The 20,705-nt window shown below is 46.0% G+C and overlaps 1 protein-coding gene across 1 annotated transcript in view; it reads left to right on the forward strand.

Annotated features, from left to right (window-relative positions):
* Nucleotides 1–15,796, forward strand: part of naf1 (nuclear assembly factor 1 homolog (S. cerevisiae)) — a 543,280-nt gene extending 527,484 nt beyond the window's left edge. The window contains exon 9 of the mRNA XM_072496154.1: nt 14,303–15,796. Within this exon, the coding sequence (XP_072352255.1) occupies nt 14,303–14,835 (533 nt within the window). The 3' untranslated portion in view covers nt 14,836–15,796. The remainder of the gene's footprint in view (nt 1–14,302) is intronic.
* The last annotated feature ends 4,909 nt before the right edge of the window (nt 15,797–20,705 follow it).

Here is a 20,705-nt window from a genome sequence, read left to right on the forward strand (position 1 = left end):
AATCGATTCTGTCCTTGATGCCGATGGGGCATCCTCTCTCTAGTGCTGTAATGTTTGGATTCATTGTCAGGTGTACCGAGGTACAGTGAAAAGTATTGTTCGCCTTGATACTGCTACCTCTCCTTTCTTTCCTCCCTTCATTATATTAAATTAAAAGTATACCAGAAAACCCACCCCACATGACTCCTTGTCCTGTGAAGTTATTCATTTTTCTTGCTCCCTCCCGTTCGGTGCAGACTCACAGCCGGATACAATCCTTGCATGTTTTGCACCCTCCTGCACACTTCAGAGAATGGTGACAAACAGAGAAATCGAGAAGTTGGTGTTGGTATTTCCTGTTGCTCCACAGGGTGCTCTGTTAAAGTGGCTACAGATGGAAATCTCCTGAAGTTGTTTGAATTGACATGGATTTCTGTTTTTACCTTATTAGTCTCGCTGTAATTACCCTTGAAAATGTTCTGCCATCATGAGTAAGTTCTAGCTGGATGTTCATAATTATTGTTAAACAATGCCTAGTCCTGAAAAACTTGATTTATATTTTAGGGATGCCAAATTTAACCATTGATAATTTCATAAGTTTGAATCTTTAAAGATTTTATATTTCAGTTTCTAACTTAATCCTATGTGGAATGCGCGATCTTAATTGTGCTCTACATTCAATGACTGAAAAGTGAAGGATAATTTTAGTGAATTTCACGATCTGTTTTGAGTCTGAGAATTTTTCATGTGATGGCCTGTTGTGAGATGCCTTTAATTTGCACCAGAATCAAATAAACATTGCAAAAGGTGAAGTACATGACACATGTCGCTCGATATTTGTCAAGTGCCATCATCTTGCCACTGAGAAAGTCCAAGCCATTAATTCCTCTCATTGATCACATTCTTGAAAGCTCAGATTACAGTTTCTGTTTTTCAGAGGGATTGCAGTTCCTCACCCTTACACCCAAGACCACACATCTATTATGAATCTTTCATCTGCATAATTCCATTTATTTTGGAGAGCAGAACATCAATTAAATAATTTGCAAATATTTCATATCCATAGAAATTAGTGCTTCCAGGGATTTGAACAATCCTTTGCATTTGGGCTTATTTTATATGGTGCAAGTTTGGAAAGCAAGGTATTTTACATATATGTTACAGAAATGCTGTGAAGTGACCGGTACAATGTTTTGTATTAGATGTGCATGTGTAACTGGAGTTACACATGCACATCTAATACAACACATTGCTGTTTTATCAGACTAAATAATTTCCATTTGTAAACAATTATAGTAGAAATCCTTAAACTGTAATATTAATTTAAGCCCTGCACCTCTCTGTTCTCTTCAACTCATTAACACAATTAAATGGCAGTGAAGAGCCACATTTTGTGAACCAGCTACTTGGTTAAGTAGGATAACAGCCTGAGTAATAAAGGCATTAATTATAGTCTACTTGGGGTTACTGACATTTAATTCTGCACGGGTGATTACAATACATCCTGAAGAAACTTGCCTGAATATCCAGCTTGTTTATGACCAGCAACACTAAAGTGAATGTTGTTATCCCGCAGCTGCTCCAATTCTTTGACTTTAAGGTGGCCCACCATCTCGGCAGCACTCTTTTTGACCCATAAAGACAAGTCCCTGGGTAGCACAACTATGAAACCTCTGCACTTTCCCAATATGCAAGTAGAACACCACTATATAACGGAAGGTTGAAGGCATATTTCTGATGGATAAATCAGGGTGTTCTGCAGTATTTTTTTATTAAAGATCTTTATGTGCTGCCTGATACACAATTTTGTCTTACAAGAAGGCCTCCTCACGGAGCCTCCAGAGTTGAAGGTCAAATAAGGGCAGCAAGCAACTCGGCCTGAGGAGCAGTAGCTGCTGAAGAGAATGCAGCGTGAAATCCATTGTCAACTGTAGGCCTCTGGACCACCACATCTGGTTGCGATATGAACGTATTTAGAGTACCCAATTATTTTTTTCAATGAAGGGGCAATTGACCAATCCACCTTTGTGTTTTGTTTTTTTAAAAATATTTTTATTCTCCTCCTTTTTCACATTTTCTCCCACATTTACACCCATCAACAATAAACAGTAATCAGCAAGAAATGTCAATCACCATAATAACAACGATCCCATCCGCCCACCAACCCCCAAACATCAGCCCATATGTTTACATAAACAAATGACAAAAAGGAATCAGGGATTACCCGTAGTCACCCTTAATCTACACAGCCCCCTTCCCCCCCACCCCACCCCCCCCCCCCCCCCCCCCAACTAATGTTCGATGTTATCCAGTTCTTGAAAGTGCATAATAAATAGTGCCCATGACTTGTAGAACCCCTCCGAGCTTACCCTCAGTTCGAACTTAACCTTCTCAAGGGTCAAGTATTCCAACAGGTCCCCCCGCCACACCAGGGCACTGGGTGGAGAGGCTGCTCTCCATCCCAGCAGGATCCGCCTTCGGGCGATCAACGAGGCGACGGCTATGATATCTGCCTCCGTTCCCGTTTCCAACCCTGGCTGATCCGACACCCCGAATATGGCCTCCTGGGGACCCGGGTCCAGTTTCACACGCACCGCCTTGGAAATTACCCTAAATACCTCCTTACAGTACTCCCCTAGCTTTGAACAGGACCAAAACATATGAACGTGATTCACGGGGCCCCCCCTGCAATGCTCACACACATCCTCTACTCCTCCAAAAAATCGGCTCATCCTCGCCCTCGTGAGGTGCGCTCTATATACCACCTTCAGCTGTATCAGCCCCAACCTCGCACATGAGGTGGAGGCATTCACTCTCCGGAGCACCTCACACCAGACCCCCTCCTCTATAACCTCTCACAGCTCTTCCTCCCACTTTGCTTTGATCCCTTCCAGTGGTGCTTTATCCTCTTCCAGAATAGCTCCGTACACCGCTGACCATGCCCCCTTCTCCAGTTCCCTTGTCGTCAACACCTCCTCCAGCAATGTGGAGGCCGGTTCCTCTGGGAACTCTGTATCTCCTTCCTGGCAAAATCCCAAACCTGCATGTACCTAAACACTTATTTTATTCTCCCTGCTCTAGCCCATACTTCGCTTCCAGCTCCCTCAATCCTGCAAACCGACCCCGAAGAAACAAATCTTTTAGTGTCTTAATCCCCTTCGCTTCCCATTTCCGAAAACTTCCATCCCACCTCCCTGGCTCAAATCTGTGGTTCCCCCGAATCGGCATTTCCCTTGACCCTAAACCCAACCCGAAGTGTTGGTGAAACTGCCTCCAGATTTTCAATGAAACTATTATTACCGGACTCCCTGAATATTTCCCCGGAGCTATCGGGAGTGGCGCTGTTGCAAGTGCCTTCAGCCCCGACCCCCTGCACAAACTCTCCTCCATTCTGACCCACTGAGAATCCACCCCTCTGACCCAGCTCCGCACTTTCTCCACGTTCGCCGCCCAGTAGTAGTACAACCGGTTCGGGAAACCCAAATCCCCTGCCTGCCTTCCCCTCTGTAGCAGCACCTTTCTCACTCTGGCCACCTTCCCTCCCCATATGAATGAGGTAATCCTTCCCTCAATCTGCCTGAAAAAAGACTTTGGCAGGAAAATCGGTAGGCACTGAAAAATAAACAGGAATCGCGGCAACACATTCATTTTAACCACCTGTACCCGACCCGCCAATGACAGAGGAAGGCCATCCCACCTTGCCAGATTGGCTTTCACTCTCCCCACCAAACTAGTGATGTTGTACCTGCAAGGCCTCCCCCACTCCCGGGCAACCTGCACCCCCAGATACCTAAAATGAGTCCCTGCTCTACGGAATGGCAGCCCCCCCACCCCCGGCCGAGACACCACAAAATACTCACTCTTGTCCAGGTTCAGCTTGTACCCAGAGAAAGACCCAAATACCCGCAGTAGCTCCAATACTCCTCCTATCGACGCACTCGGCTCCGACACATACAGCAGCAAGTCGTCGGCATATAAGGACGCCCTATGCTCTACACCACCCCCCCCCCCCCCGCACTATTCCTTTCCATGCTCCCGAAACTCTCAATGTGATGGCCAACGGCTCAATTGCAAGTGCAAACAGCAGGGGGGACATAGGACATCCCTGTCTCATCCCACAGTGGAGACAAAAGTATCTCGAACTAATATTATTTGTGCGGACACTCGCCTTCGGTTCTTTATATAATAGCATTACCCAGTTCACAAACCTTGGTCCAATCCCAAACCGCTCCATCAGGTACCTCCATTCTACCCAATCAAACGCCTTCTCGGCATCCAATGCCACAACTACCTCTGTTTCTTTCCGCCGGTGCCATAACAACGTTCAAAACCCTCCTAATGTTCGAAAACAGCTGCCTCCCTTTCACGAACCCCGTCTGATCCTCCCCTATTACCTTCGGAAGGCACTCCTCCAGCCTACCCACCAGTACCTTCGCCAACACTTTTACGTCCACATTCAGAAGTGATATGGGCCGATACGACCCACACTCCGTCGGATCCTTATCTTTTTTTAGTAACAGGTAAATCGATGCCTGCCCCAAGATTTGCGGCAACACCCACTTCCCTATCGCCTCCTCAAACATCCCCACCATCAGGGGCACCAGCTTATACTTAAATTGTTTATAATATTCCACCGGAAACCCTTCCGGCCCTGCCACCTTCCCCGACTGCATCCTCCCAATCGTATCCTTTATCTCCTGCTCCACTATTGCTCCTTCTAATGTAGCCCTGTCCCCCTCCCCTAGCCTCGGGCACTCCAACCCATCTAGAAATTCCTGCATCTCACGGTCTCCCCCATAGTGGCTGTGACTTGTACAACATCTCATAAAACTCCTCAAAAACCTTGTTAATCAGCACTGGGGCCACCACCAACTTCCCTGCCCTATCCTTCACCTGAAGAATTTCCCTAGCCGCTGCCTCCCTCCGGAGTTGACCTGCTAACATACGCCTTATCTCCATGTTCATAAACTGCACCCCTTGCACGTCTCAGTTGGCGCTCCGCCTTCCTGGTGGACAGTCGGGCGAAGCTCGCCTGTAGTTCCTTCCTCTTTTCCAGCTTCGCCGGGTCCCCATCCTCTGCATACCGCCTGTCTACCTCCAACATCTCATCTATTACCCTCTGCCGCTCCAACCTCTCCTCCTTGTCCACCCTGGCCTTAAACAAAATTACCTCACCCCTCACCACTGCCTTTAGAACCTCCCAGACGACTGCGTTCGACACCTCACCCGAACAATTGAAACCTTCATATTCCTTAATTACCTTTTCAATTTTCTCACAGAACACTTGGTTCCCCAAAAGTCCCACATCCAGTTTCCACCCCGGTCTCTGCGCTGCCCCCTTCTCCAGCACCATATCCACCCAATGTGGAGCGTGATCTGACACTGCACTTGCAGAGTATTCCGACCCCTTGACTCCAGCCAGCAAAGCCTTCCCCACCACAAAAAAGTCGATCTGCGAGTATACCTTGTGGACCGCTGAGAAAAATGAATATTCCCATTCCCTTGGGTGCAGGAACCTCCAAGGGTCCACCCCTCCCATTTCCACCATTAGCCCAGCCAGCGCCTTCGCCCCCCCTGATGGGACCAGCGAGCGCGGCCGTGATCTGTCCAACCTTAGCTCCTGTACCAAGTTCCAGTCCCCCCCCCACAATCAGCTCATGCAAGTCCAAGTCGGGAATAGCCCCAAACACCTTCCTCGCGAATCCCACATCGTCCCAATTGGGACCGTATACACTTAACAGCGCCACTAATCTCCCCTCCAGTGCCCCTGTCACAATCACATATCTACCCCCCTGATCTGCCACCACCTTCTCCAGCTGGAAGCGTACCCTTTTGCTGACCAGCACCGCTACCCCTTGAGCCCTTCCATCAAATCCGGAGTGAAACACTTGGCTAATCCAGCCCTTTTTAAGTCTCACCTGGTCCTTCACCCTCAAGTGAGTCTCCTGCAGCATTGCTACATCGGCTTTCAAACTTTTAAGATGTGGAAGCACCCTTGGCCGGACCTCCTAGCCCTCTCACGTTCCACGTGATTATCCTTACTGGGGGTCTCTCACCCCCACCTTTCTTATCCACCATCACCATACCACCGGGCCCTGCTCCATAAGCCTGACCCGCCCCTGTCCATTGTTAACATCGAACCCCCCCCCCCCCCTCCCAAGAACCCCCCCTACAAAAACATCCCCCAACATCCATCCCTCCACCCCCTCTTGCTCGCCTCGTAGGCCCATTGAAGCTTGCTATCCAGGCTCGTTCTCCTCCCTGTCCGCAGTTCTCCTCTCACCTCACCCCCGTTCACTAACTGACTTTAGTTAGCTAGCGCGGGTGGCTCCCCCCGCCAATACCTCTCGCCCCCTTCCACCCAGTCCCAGAGAAAGAAACACCAAAACAAGCCCAACAATCCAACCCCTACAATTCACTAACATAACATTTAACCGTCGCAACACAGAACACCATTAACTTGAACTCTGTAACAATGCAAAGAGAAGTAAATTTCAATACAAATCAGTTTAAAAAAAAAAAAAGTTGTAACATTTGTACATTTTCCAGCCGCTCAAACACAGTCCACAGTCTCTCTTCCAGTTCCGCTCTTCACGCCTGTCCCAAGCCTTCTGCCCTCACGAACGCCTCAGCCGTCTCCGCTGTCTCAAAATAAAAGTCTTTGGCGTTATATGTTACTCTCAACTTCGCCGGGTACACCACACCAAATCGCACCCCCTTCTTGTACAAAGCCGCCTTCACTCGCCCAAACGCCGCTCGTCTTTTTGCCAACCCCACCGTCCAGTCCTGGTAGATCCGAACCGCAGTACCATCCCACAGCATCTCACGCCCCTGCTTCGCCCAGTTTAATACTTTCTCCTTCATGCAAAACTTATGGAAGCAGATAATTACTGCCCTTGGCGGCTCGTTCACTTTGGGCTTCGGCCTTAATGACCGATGAACTCGGTCTAGCTCGTACAGGGTGGGGTTCTCACCCTCCCCCATCAGCTCCGCCAACTTCTTAGCGAAGTATTGCATTGGCCTTGGGCCCTTTGTCGCTTCGGGCAAGCCCACAATTCTCAAATTGTGCCGCCTTGAGCGGTTTTCCAAGTCTTCCAGCTTTGCTCGGAGTCCTCTGTTAACCTCAACCACCCTCCGCAGCTCGTCCCCCATCGAGGTGACCTGGTCGCTGTGTCGTGTCACGGCCTCCTCCACCTCCTTCATCTTCTCGCCCTGCTCTCTCACCTCGGCCGATGCCTTTGCCACCTCCACCCTCATCAGGCCGATTGCCTCCTCCACCAATGACCTCAACACGACCGCCGTCTCTTTCCTCAAGGCCTCCATGTGCCTCACCAAACGTTTTTCCAGCTCCACCGCCATCACCTTGGTCATCTTCTCCACTGTAAGTAGTGCGGCGTCGCCTTGCAGTTCGGCTTCCGCCATCCTGTCAACACTTTTGCTCTTCTTCTCCTTGGGCGGCGAACCCGCGTTTCCTCCTTTCTTCGGCGCTGCTCTTCGCATCCTTTCGCGGCTTATTGTTTTTTATCTTTCCTTTCTCCTCTCTCCCCCTTCACCCTCCTGCCCTTCATCAATCTGACATTCTTTTTTGAAATAAAAGGGGGGAAGAGAGAAAAAAAAAAATTTCACCAAACTTCCTTAAATCTTCTTTCTTTCTCCTCTGCATTCACCTGGGACCAGGCTTCAACCTTCTTCTTCCTAGGTGGGAGCCATCCAACGTGGAGCACCCTCCCTACATGGTGCCCTGGCCTCGGGCCTGCTGCCTCGGCCTCCTCGTAGCTCCGCCCCCGCTACTCTGACCTACCGGGCCCGGCGCCTCAGCCCCCCGCCGGCCGACACCCGCGCGGGGTTCTTCGCGGGTTCTTAAACCGGGCCCTCTGGCTGCTCGTGGCGGCCCCAAAGGCCGCCGATAGTCGGGGGGGGGGGGGATGCGTGAGGACTCGGGGATTTCCCCGAAATCGCCACGAATCGCACCGTTGCTCCGGCCGCCCTGCTCGCCCACGCCACCGGAAGTCCCGCATCTTTGTGTTGTGGGGGTGAAACCCGCGCAGACACAGGGCGAATGCAAACTCCACACAGACAGTGACCCAGGGCCGGGATCGAACCCGGGTCCTTGGCGCCGTAGGCAGCAATGCTAACCACTGCACCACCGTGCCGCCTGGTGGTTGCGATATGAACAGTCCCGATTACATACTTCCCTATTCCTCCACAAGTATTGTCCACTGACGCTTCTTTATGCAGCCATTCATCCATTCATGCATGTGGGTGTAGGCAGCACCCCGAGAGTTAGTCACCCATCAGTGGTGAGGATTGTCAGGTGGGGCATGGGAGGAGGGGAATTGGTTGGCTGGGCTCCAATTGTGAGTGTGGCAAAGGGGAAGTGGAAGTATGGTGTGGTTCTGTCGATTAGCAGTGGGTAGTTCAGTGTAGTTTCAGCGCCTATACTTCCTCCAGAAACTAAGGAAATTCGGCAAGTCCACATTAACCCTTACCAACTTTTAAAGATGCACCATAGAAAGCATCCTATCGGGCTGCATCACAGCCTGGTATGGCAACTGCTCGGCCCAGAACCGCAAGAAACTTCAGAGGGTCGTGAACAGTCGTGAACGGGAGGACACCTCGGAGGGCTGTGAGGCTATATGGGTAGAGATCAGGAATAAGAAGGGTGCAGTCACAATGTTGGGGGTTTACTACAGGCCTCCCAACAGCCAGCGGGAGATAGAGGAGCAGATAGGTAGACAGATTTTGGAAAAGAGTAAAAACAAGAGGGTTGTGGTGATGGGAGACTTCAACATCCCTAATATTGAGTGGGACTCACTTAGTGCCAGGGGCTTAGACGGGGCAGAGTTTGTAAGGAGCATCCAGGAGGGCTTCTTAAAACAATATGTAGACATTTCGGGAACAGTGACCACAATTCAGTAAGTTTTAAAGTGCTGGTGGACAAGGATAAGTGTGGTCCTAGGGTGAATGTGCTAAATTGGGGGAAGGCTAATTATAACAATATTAGGCGGGAACTGAAGAACATAGATTGGGGGCGGATGCTTGAGGGCAAATCAACATCTGACATGTGGGAGGCTTTCAAGTGTCAGTTGAAAGGAATTCAGGACCAGCATGTTCCTGTGAGGAAGAAGGATAAATACGGCAATTTTCGGGAACCTTGGATAACGAGAGATATTGTAGGCCTCGTCAAAAAGAAAAAGGAGGCATTTGTCAGGGCTAAAAGGCTGGGAACAGACAAAGCCTGTGTGGAATATAAGGAAAGTAGGAAGGAACTTAAGCAAGGAGTCAGGAGGACTAGAAGGGGTCACAAAAAGTCATTGGCAAATAGGGTTAAGGAAAATCCCAAGGCTTTTTACACGTACATAAAAAGCAAGAGGGTCGCCAGGGAAAGGGTTGGCCCACTGAAGGATAGGCAAGGGAATCTATGTGTGGAGCCAGAAGAAATGGACGAGGTACTAAATGAATACTTTGCATCAGTATTCACATGAGAAGGAATTGGTAGATTTTGAGTCTGGAGAAGGGTGTCTAGATAGCCTAGGTCACATTGAGATCCAAAAAGATGAGGTGTTGGGCGTCTTAAAAAATATTAAGGTAGATAAGTCCCCAGGGCCTGATGGGATCTACCCCAGAATACTGAAGGAGGCTGGAGAGGAAATTGCTGAGGCCTTGACAGAAATCTTTGGAACCTGACTGTCTTCAGGTGATGTCCCAGAGGACTGGAGAATAGCCAATGTTGTTCCTCTGTTTAAGAAGGGTAGCAAGGATAATCCAGGGAACTACAGGCTGGTGAGCCTTACTTCAGTGGTAGGGAAATTACTGGAGAGAATTCTTCAACACAGCATCTACTCCCATTTGGAAGCAAATGGACGTATTAGTGAGAGGCAGCATGGTTTTGTGAAGGGGAGGTCGTGTCTCACTAACTTGATAGAGTTTTTCGATGAGGTCACAAAGATGATTGATGCAGGTAGGGCAGTGGATGTTGTCTATATGGACTTCAGTAAGGCCTTTGACAAGGTCCCTCATGGTAGACTAGTACAAAAGGTGAAGTCACACGGGATCAGGGGTTAGCTGGCAAGGTGGATACAGAACTGGCTAGGCCATAGAAGGCAGAGAGTAGCAATGGAAGGATGCTTTTCTAATTGGAGGGCTGTGACCAGTGGTGTTCCGCAGGGATCAGTGCTGGGACCTTTGCTGTTTGTAGTATATATAAATGATTTGGAGGAAAATGTAACTGGTCTGATTATAAGTTTGCAGACGACACAAAGGTTAGTGGAATTGCAGATAGCGATGAGGACTGTCAGAGGATGCAGCAGGATTTAGATTGTTTGGAGACTTGGGCGGAGAGATGGCAGATGGAGTTTAATCCGAACAAATGTGAGGTAATGCATTTTGGAAGGTCTAATGCAGGTAGGGAATATACAGTGAATAGTAGAACCCTCAAGAGTATTGAAAGTTAGAGAGATCTAGGAGTACAGGTCCACAGGTCATTGAAAGGGGCAACACAGGTGGAGAAGGTAGTCAAGAAGGCATACGGCATGCTTGCCTTCATTGGCCGGGGATTGAGTATAAGAATTGGCAAGTCATGTTGCAGCTGTATAGAACCTTAGTTAGGCCACACTTGGAGTATAGTGTTCAATTCTGGTCGCCACACTACCAGAAGGATGTGGAGGCTTTAGAGAGGGTGCAGAAGAGATTTACCAGAATGTTGCCTGGTATGGAGGGCATTAGCTATGAGGAGCGGTTGAATAAACTCGGTTTGTTCTCACTGGAACGAAGGAGGTTGAGGGGAGACCTGATAGAGGTCTACAAAATTATGAGGGGCATAGACAGAGTGGATAGAGGCTTTTCCCCAGGGTAGCGGGGTCAATTACTCGGGGGCATAGGTTTAAGGTGAGAGGGGCAAGGTTTAGAGTAGATGTACGAGGCACGTTTTTTACACAGAGGGTAGTGGGTGCCTGGAACTCGCTACCGGAGGAGGTGGTGGAAGCAGGGACGATGGTGACGTTTAAGGGGCATCTTGACAAATACATGAAATCGGATGGGAACAGAGGGATACGGACCCAGGAAGTGTAGAAGATTGTAGTTTAGTCGGGCAGCATTGTCGGCACGGGCTTGGAGGGCCGAAGGGCCTGTTTCTGTGCTGTACATTTCTTTGTTCTTGTTCTTTGTTCTAATGTATCTCCACTATGTAAAAAGGGATGTGGAGAGAAAACCGCGAATTATAGACCAGTAATCCTGACATTTCTGGTGGTGAAATTATAGAATCCATTATCAAAGATTTTATAGCAAGCACTTGGAAAACAGTGGTTGGATTGGACAGAGTCAGCGTGGATTTATGGAGGGGAAATCATGCTGGACAAATCTACTGTGATTCTTCGAGGATGTAACTGGTCGAGTTGACAAGCAGGAGACAGTGGCTGCGGTGTATTTGGACTTTCAGAAGTCTTTTGACAAAGTCCAGCATAAGAAATTAAGGCGCATCGGATTAGGGGTAATGTTTTGGGCCGGTTTAGCTCAGTGGGCTAGACAGCTGGTTTGTATTTATTATGGGCCAGAGCTTAGAGAACCCCAAAGTATATCATGGAGTTCACCTGACCCACAATTTTGAATAGGTTTTGGTTATGGGGAGCACAAGGGCCCACTTTACAGGTGTGATGCAACAGAGAACGAAAAGTATTTTTAAACAAAAACAATGTTTATTCTGTGAACCCAGTTAATATTTTATAAACACACAGTAAACAGTTTATGAACTACCAACACGCGTAACTCCACAGATACAATACTCTATAGATAGCCCTTAATAACGTCCCAAACAACATCCATAAGTTAAAATCTTTTTAAACAAAGACAGCAGGTTTAAATTTACTACAGAAACAAGTGTTGCTTTGAAATCATCAATGAGCTGAAGACATTCTTTAGATTGCTGAGAGAGAGATCATAATATCTTCTTGCTGTTAATGCAGCTCTCTAACTCTGAAAACAAAACCAAAACCACACTGCAGCTCCCAGCTCAAAACGAAAGTAAAAGCAGAGCCAGAGCTCAGCTCCACCCACACAATGACATCACTGCAGCTATTTGATGAAACACACTTTTCTTAAAGGGATTCTCACATGACAGTGATGCAGAACAAAACCAGCAGTGTGGGTTCAATTCTTGTACCAGCTGAGGTTATTTCCGAACCCCTCTTCAGATGAGGGAACAAAATGTAATATCACCAAATTTGCCGATGGCACCAATTTGTGTGGGAGGGTGAGCTGCGGGGGGATGAAGAGATCACTCACTGTGATCTGGGAAAGTTGAGTGAGCGGGCAAATGAATGACATGAATAATTTAGATAAATGCGAGGTTATATACATTGGTAGCAAAAACGAGAAGGAAGACTAATATCTGAATAGCCATAAATTAGGAGAGTGTGCAATGAAACATGGGTGGCCTTGTACACTAGTCACGTCACTGAATGTAAGCATGCAGATACAGCAGGCGATAAAAGAAGGCAAATTGTAAGTTGGCCTTCATAGGGAGAGGATAGGAGTACAGGAGCCAGGATGTCTTGTTGCAAATATACAGGATTGTATAGACAGGATTATTTCTCTGTAATTCAGAAGAATGAGGGGGATCTCATAGAAACCTGTAACATTCCAACAGGACTAGGCAGGGTAGATGCAGGAAGGATGTTCCCGTTGGTGGGTGTGTCAAGAACCAGGGGTCACAGTCTGAGGACACGGGGTAGACCATTTAGGATAGGGATGAGGAGAAATTCTTTCACCGAGTGGTGAGCCTGTGCAATTTGTTACTACAGGAAGTAGTTGAGGCCAAAATCTTTTATGTCTTCAAGAAGCCGTTAGATATAGCACTTTGGGGGAAGGGAATCAAAGGATATGGGGTAAAGCGGTATTAGACTATTGAGTTGGATGATCGGCTATGATGATTAATGAATGGCGGAGCAGGCTCGAAGGACATCCTCCTATTTTCTATGTTTCTTTGAGACCAAAACTATACACAGTACTGTTGATGTGGTCTCACCAATGCCCTGTGCAACTGTAGCAAAACTTCCTTACTTTTATATTCCATTCCCTTGCAATAAATGACAACATACCATTTGTCTTCCGAATCACTTGTTTTACCTGCTTACTAACTTTTTAATGAATCATGTGCTCGGACAGCCAGATCCCTCTGTACCGCATATTCCTGCAATCTCGCTCCATTGAAAAATATGCTGCTTTTCTATTCTTCCTGCCAAAGTGTATTTTCCCACATTATATTCCATCTGTCAAATTTTTGGTCCTTCACTTAACATTTCCTTTTCTAAACTCAATGTACTATTCACAAGTTACTCTCCGACCCATCTTTGTGTCATCAGAAAATTTAGTAACCATACATTCAGTCTCTTCATCCAAGTCATTGATATAAGTTCTAAATAGTTGAGGCCCCAGCACTGATCCCTGTGGCACTCCACTGGTTCCAGCTTGTCAACCCGAAATGATCCATTTATCCCTACTCCCTGCTTCTAGATGGAATCCTCTATCCATATTATGTCACCCCCTAAATCATGAGCTCTTATTTTGTGTAATAACTTTTTGATGTGACACCTTATCAAATGGCTTTTTGAAATCCAAGTAGCCCCTATCTACACATTTGCCTTTATATACCCGGCTTGTTAACTCCTCAAAGAAATCTAATGCATTATCAAACACAAAACAATGTTGACATTGCCTGATTACAATAAGATTTTCTAAGTGCCCTGCTATAACCGCTTCAATAGCAGATTCTAGCATTTTCCTTACCATAGATACTAGACTAACTGGCCTTCCTGTCTCTCCCCTTTCTTGAATTAAGGTGTTACATTTGCTGTTTTGAAAACTGATGGAACCTAGGGAATTTTGGAAAGTTAAAACCAATACATCTGCTTTCTCAGCAGCCACTTCTTTTAAGACCTTAGGATGAAGTCTATCAGACCTGGAGACTTCTCAGCCTTTTGGTCTAATAACTTCCTCAGTGCTTTTTCCTGGTGATTGTAATTGTTTTAAGTTCCTCCCTCCCATTTGCCTTCCAAATCACTAGTTTTACCTGTATACTAACTTTTTATGATACATGTGCTAGGACGCATGATTGATAATTATTTCTGGGATGAGTTGAAAGTTCTGAGGCAGTTTAAAGTTGCTTGAGATTTTATTTCAAACTATTTAAAATTATTATTGCTTCTGAAACTGGATTTGCATATTGTCATGACACTATTCACTTAACTGTTTTTTTAACAATATGAAAACAATGATTGCGCTGTAATGGATTTATATATAACGGTAATGTTGGTTGGCATTCCTTTAGGTCGAAAAGAAGATGGACAAGCACAACACAAACAAGTTCGTCCGACATCTGGGAGAGGATTTCAGCGCAATCCTGGTCAAAGATTTGGTCATTATCCTTCAACCAGGTTTGAAAACCCAACAGGCTGTGGATTTGCACAGCCACCAGGAACCTTTGATCCACCATTTAACCAGAGGCCACCGTTTAGACCTCCAGGATTTCATCCATCTGACCACATGATGCATTCACAACCAATGGCATCAAATCCAATTATGCCGTGTTCGTATTCATTTTGGCCTCCAGTGCCAAATGATGTGCATCGTTTCTTAACTCCCCCTCCTCCTCCTCCTCCTCCCCCCCCTCCTCTAATTCCTCCAATGAACACCGGCTGGTCAGAATCCAACATGAGGCACCCTACTTGCTTTTCAAATTCTCCTTTCTCTGGTTTACCTAATGTTCCTCCTCCTCCTCCTCCTCATATGCCAACTGCTCATTTCCCACCACAATTACCTCCACAAGGCTCACAAAACTTTCCCTATCCACCCCACTATTAGCAAAGTTCATATGTTGCAAGCTTTCTGAAGTCCATAAATTTCATGATGACAATCATCAAGTAGCGTTCTCAGTGCGGTCACAACTGAATTGACTGCAAGCTCTTACAACCAAGCATTCGGGGGAATTCTGCAGCTTCTTGCGTTCAGTTCTAATTAGTAAGAACAGAGTTGTCCTAATATAGAGTTAGCATCAGTTAGTGATCCTCAGCAACTGTTTGCATCAAACCTCTGCTTAAAATAGTCATTGCAGCAAACAAAATCTTATCTGAACATTTGAAATGCAGAGTTATTTCCTCTTGTGTTTTATTAAAAATTAAAGAACAAGCTCTTCATGCTAGCTATTCATGAATATTTTCTTTACTGATGTCTGCTGTTTTTTAACCTTCAGAGACTGATTTTGCTCATGTTAATGGGCTGAACTTGCCCTTTCTTCACTCTTGTTATAATAAATGCAATCATGTACAGCCGTAGTTTGTGCAGAAATGACACTTTGTGGGTGAAGCTGATCTTTGGCAGGCCAAAATTGGTAACAATGAATCTGGTTTGCATCCCAGCTGACTTTCTTTACCACTTAAGTCAATGAGAAAGGAATTTGAACAGGATGTGAAATGAGCTGCTAATTTTATGTTGCTGCCGAAGATCAATTTCACCCCCTTATTTCCTGGACATAATTGTAACGCTGTATTTTGTAAATGCAGAAATTTTGTTTCATTAGTGTTAAATTTGTCATCTATTCTTAGAGTTGGACTTTTCATACATAATAAAAAAATTCTTAACCAAAAACACTTGGATATCAGTCTTAACTCAAAATGGCCGAATGTGAAACAGGACAAAGCGAATCTTATTTTATAAGAAGCTGTAAAGTTGATCTGTGGTAATGTTTGTGTTTGTCTTTTGACATTTAATATGAGTTTAGAGGGAATTTATTGAACATTAAATTTACTTTACAACTTTCAGTAAATTCTGTCTTTTTTGTTTGGTTAGTTTTATTTAGCTTACTTGTATATTTCCTCAAAACTTCAGGCATAAATCTTGAATGAATAGATTAATAATGAGAAATTCATTCATAATAAAATGTTAATTTGTCTTTGTAGTGCTGTTAATTTAGTGCAGCTGTCAAGTTTGAAGATCCAACAGCCCCGCTCACTGCAGGCGCAAATCCCGTAATGGCTGCTAAATATCACGAGAGGCCAAAAATGGTATTTGCGCCAATGAGACCTCAGAATGAGATCTTCCCTGCCCCCTGCTGGTGACATAATCGGCTTCACACCCAGGAAAGACGAGGGCCTTATTTGCATAAATTAACGTTGTATTGGTGGGCTTGACATCGCTACTTCTGCCCCCATCCTAACTTGCTATCCAGTCGGCGTGACGCAATGCTGGCTCGAATCACTTCAGATTTTTAAAAACAAAAAACAGCCAAGGGGATCACGTCGGGGATGCACAAATAGGTATAACCACTGGATGGTGAGGAACATAGCTGGGCATTGCTCCCCAGTGCTCTGACAGTACAAGGAGACCCTCTGGAAACACTATTGCTGGGCTTGTCCTTGCCCATTGTGCGGGGGGGGGGGGCGAGTTCCCAGAGTCCGTGACAGTCTTGATGTCCATGGAGGGATGGCTTTTATTTAAATCTGAGATCGAGGCACCCTTTCCCGATGTTGCAGTCTTTCTTAAACCCCCCCCCCCCCCCACCACCACCACCACCAGTCGACTGCAGGAAACTCGCTTCCCCTTTGAAATTTCAGAGTGCTGCTCAATGAGTAAAGAAAAGCCGGCTACGCAGCCTGCGAGTTTCTCTGGTTTTCGCACCTGAGCCAACATTCTCTGCATTTTAGGGAAGATTCTTTTTAATTTCCATCAGCTCAACATTGCAATATTAACAGCTAATCATTAGCTTAATATGGGCCAATTTATTAGCCATGCACCAAAAGCATGGCTATAGTTGGATTTCTTTATTTTTATATATGAATAATACATCTGTTGTGTTGCTCACTACCAACAAATTAATTTAAAATGTGTGCATGGTGGTTTATACACCACGTTCTGTGTTGCAGTGTCATGCCAGCCAGAATGATCCTGCATTTGATCCTGTGGCTGTACTACCATTGCATCACCGCAATTCATTTCAGAACTGTTGCTTTGTTACCTAATAACTAATTCAACATCACGCCCTACGTAGAAATTTGACAGTGCAGGAGGAGGCCATATGTAAAAGATCCCCTGGCACTATTTTACCCCTGGTGTTCTGGCCAATATTTAATCCTTCAATCAATATCACTAAAACAGATGATCATTGGTTTGCAGGTCAGGATTGTCATGTTGGGTGTTCCGATACACAAACGAACCAACACGGTTGTAGATGGTACAACTCTGTTTTATTATTCTGTACAATAATAACTATTAACTTCTGGCTGTGGTTCGTACTTCACCAGCTAACCTGTGGACCCAGCCCTAGCACTATCTTAGTGAGGCACTCAGCACTTGGTGTATGTCTGAGTGGCACGCTGTGAGCTCTGTGCTCTGAGCTATCTCCTGGTAGAATGAGCGGGAACTGTGGTGTTCCCTGCTTTATAGTGCGTGTGCTCTCACTGGTGATTGGCTGTGACGTTGTGCGTATGTTGATTGGTCCATCTACCTGTCCATCAGTGTGTGTGATTGCACCATGATATGTTAATATGGATATCATGATAAGGAGAACAAATGAAATTTTGTCCTTCATTGCGAGAGGGATGGTTTAAAAGCAGGGAGGTTATGTTGCAGCTGTATCGGGAGCTGGTCAGGCCACACCTGGAGTACTGTGTACAGTTTTGGTCTCCTTACTTGAGAAAGGATGTATTGGCACTGGATGATGTGCAGAGGAGATTCACTAGGTTGATTCCGGAGTTGAGAGGATTGGCTTATGAGGAGAGACTGAGTAGACTTGGACTATACTCATTAGAATTTAGAAGAATGAGGGGAGATCTAATACAAACCGTTACAATTATGATGGGAATAGTTACGATAGAAGCAGGTAGGTTGTTTTCACTGACTGGTGAAACTAGAATTAGGAGGCATAGCCTCAAAATAAGGGGGAGCAGATATAGGACTGAGTTTAGGAGGAACTTCTTCACCCAAAGGGTCGTGAATTTGTGGAATACCCTGCCCAGTGAAGCATTTGAGGCTATCTCGTTTAATGTTTTTAAGGCAAAGCTAGATAGATTTTTGAACAGTAAAGGAATTAAGGGTGAGCGGGCGGGTAAGTGGAGCTGAGTCCACAAAAAGATCACCCATGATCTTATTGAATGGCGGAGAAGGCTCAAGGGGCCAGATGGCCTACTCTTGCTCCTAGTTCTTATGTTCTTACCTTATTATCACATTGCTGTTTGTAGTTTTGGGGGGGGGGGGGTTGCTGCCACATTTCCGACATTTCAAAAGTACCTACGTGCTTTGAGATGTCTAATTGTGAAAGACGTATAAATGCTAGTCATTTTCTTTCTTATGGAGAGGTTGTGTCTTAGTGGATGGACAAGGAGAACAAATCTGATCTGTGTGAGACCGGGGAGAGTTTCAAGATCAGTGGGGGACAGGTATTTGTTCCAAAGTAGAGTTTGTTCTCTGTTAGGGACAAGGAATGTCCAGTCTTACAGGGTATAAAGGTAAGTCTGTGAGGAGGAGTGGAAGGTCCGATTTCTGCTCCGCCAGAGCAGGAAAAGCATTGCGGAATAACTTCGAGCCACATCCTTTTATAACCCAAACACCAGCCGTGCTGAAGTCATGGAAACAAATTCATCCTCTTATGTAATTGCTGGATATTTCAGAAATCCCCTTTCTGCCAAAGCTTCAGCGAGGGAGCAGAAGACGCCCTGAAGTATTGACCAGCTAATATTGTGAGGAGGATTCTTCATTAGAACTGTTTTGATACAACATTTCATTCAAACTGTTCAATCTGGACAAGTCACAGATTTCACCTCCGTGTAAATGGATTAACATGCCATAATAGTTACATGCTGCACAGTAGCACAGTGGTTAGCACTGTTGCTTCACAGTGCCAGGGACCCGGGTTCGATTCCTGGCTTGCGTCACTATGTAGTGACTGTAGAGTCTGCACGTTCTCCCCGTGTCTGCGTGGGTTTCCTCCGGGTGCTCCGGTTTCCTTCCACAAGCCCTGAAAGACATGTTTCTTAAGTGAATTGGACATTCTGAATTCTCCCTCAGTGTACTCGAACAACCGCCGGAGTGTGGTGACTAAGGGATTTTCACAGTAGCTTCATTGCAGTGTTAATATAAACCTACTTGTGACACTAATAAAGATTATTATTATTAGATGAACGCTTTGTTTCAACTTTATTTTTGACTGACTCACTAAGATTTGTTGTACAAATTGACCCTTCATACGAGTGCCAGAGCTATCTGATAGCATAGTCAGATGGAAAGGATAATGAGAATCTACTTATAAATATATAAACATTGCTAAACCAAATACAGCCTGGAAGTGTAATGAGGGAAATGATCATTTGAATTGAACCAGGCACAGACTGGGGGCTGATTTACAGTTCTGCTCCTGCCAGCATAGACTCGCTGCCGACCTCTGCTGATGATAGGAGCAGCGTCCAGGTGCAAATTCCTCTCCTTGTACCATACTAATTTATGCATGGAGGAGAGTTAGTCAGAATCCCAGTATTGAGCTGCCATTTTGAAGAGGAGGCCCGATACCGGGGTGCATTCCCCTCCCACCCACAATGCAAATCCTGCCCCCCCCCCCCCCCATCTGACAAACAGGGGCATCCTCTTCAGCCCCTGCTTCCCCTTCACACCACGGGAATATTGGGCCCCCATAGCACGCACAATTAAGGGTGGCCCGATGCAATCCCATTCTCTCACCCCATCAAAGACACCTGCCTGATAGCTGAAGAGCAGTCCAGGCACTATAGTGAAAAATCACTTACCCTTCCCGAACATCTGCTGCCTCAGACAAAAATATTTTAAGCAGCAGCTGTTGCAAGTGTCAGAGGCTTCCTCTAAAACCTAGTAAACTTTAAAGGGCTTCAAATCCCTTGACAGCCTTTGAATTGCAATCTTCCATTCAATTTTGCAGAGTAATAGATTGGTGGATTGGTGATCTATCTTTCCCATCATACTTGAATGGATCTCCTTTATCCTGCTTTGATGGGAACCACAATTTGTATACACACTTGCTATGATTGACAGTTCGTCACCACATCAAAAGCAGCTAAATGGTTTCTGCTGTGAAAGAGGACGTGATGGATTTTGGGGGGGTACATTTGTCATGCACTGTCCCCCTTGAACCACCACGTCAGGGCCATGCTTGGGAAAACTTGCACCAAATCCCACCAGGAGGATTCACACTGTGCAAAATGGAGGGGTGGAGCTTCGGGCTTCCAACCCATTCATCACATAGCTCACTACTGCTGATGGCGGGGGACTGGAGCATCGGAATGGGATTGGGGCCCTGCACCAATTCTGTTTTTCGGCGAACACTCCATTCTTCACCCGATTGGGAAACCCACTCCCAGCGTCGAGTAACAGAGAATCCACCCTTGGATAGATGGCAGCATATATTTGCTGACTTTTGTTTAGATGGTCCCAGAAATAAAGATTCTGTGTCATCCATACTTCAGTATCCAATTTACAGTCGGTACTAGTGTGCAGAATGTTGACCTTCAAGGAAGAAGTATGGTTTGTGTTGTAAACTTGTACGTTCATGTTGTAAACTTGTCCACATTGTTATTTTCCTGCAGCATTGTAAATATAGTAAATGAGGCATAAAACCTGTTCTCAATCCCTTCCATTACTGAAATTCCAAAGCGGTTGCACTGTGGTTCACCTCTCTATGTTGTCTCCAGTCCGTGGGTGTTAATTTTCCAGGC

Source organism: Scyliorhinus torazame, chromosome 3 (assembly GCF_047496885.1).
Source record: "Scyliorhinus torazame isolate Kashiwa2021f chromosome 3, sScyTor2.1, whole genome shotgun sequence".
NCBI lineage: Eukaryota > Metazoa > Chordata > Chondrichthyes > Carcharhiniformes > Scyliorhinidae > Scyliorhinus > Scyliorhinus torazame.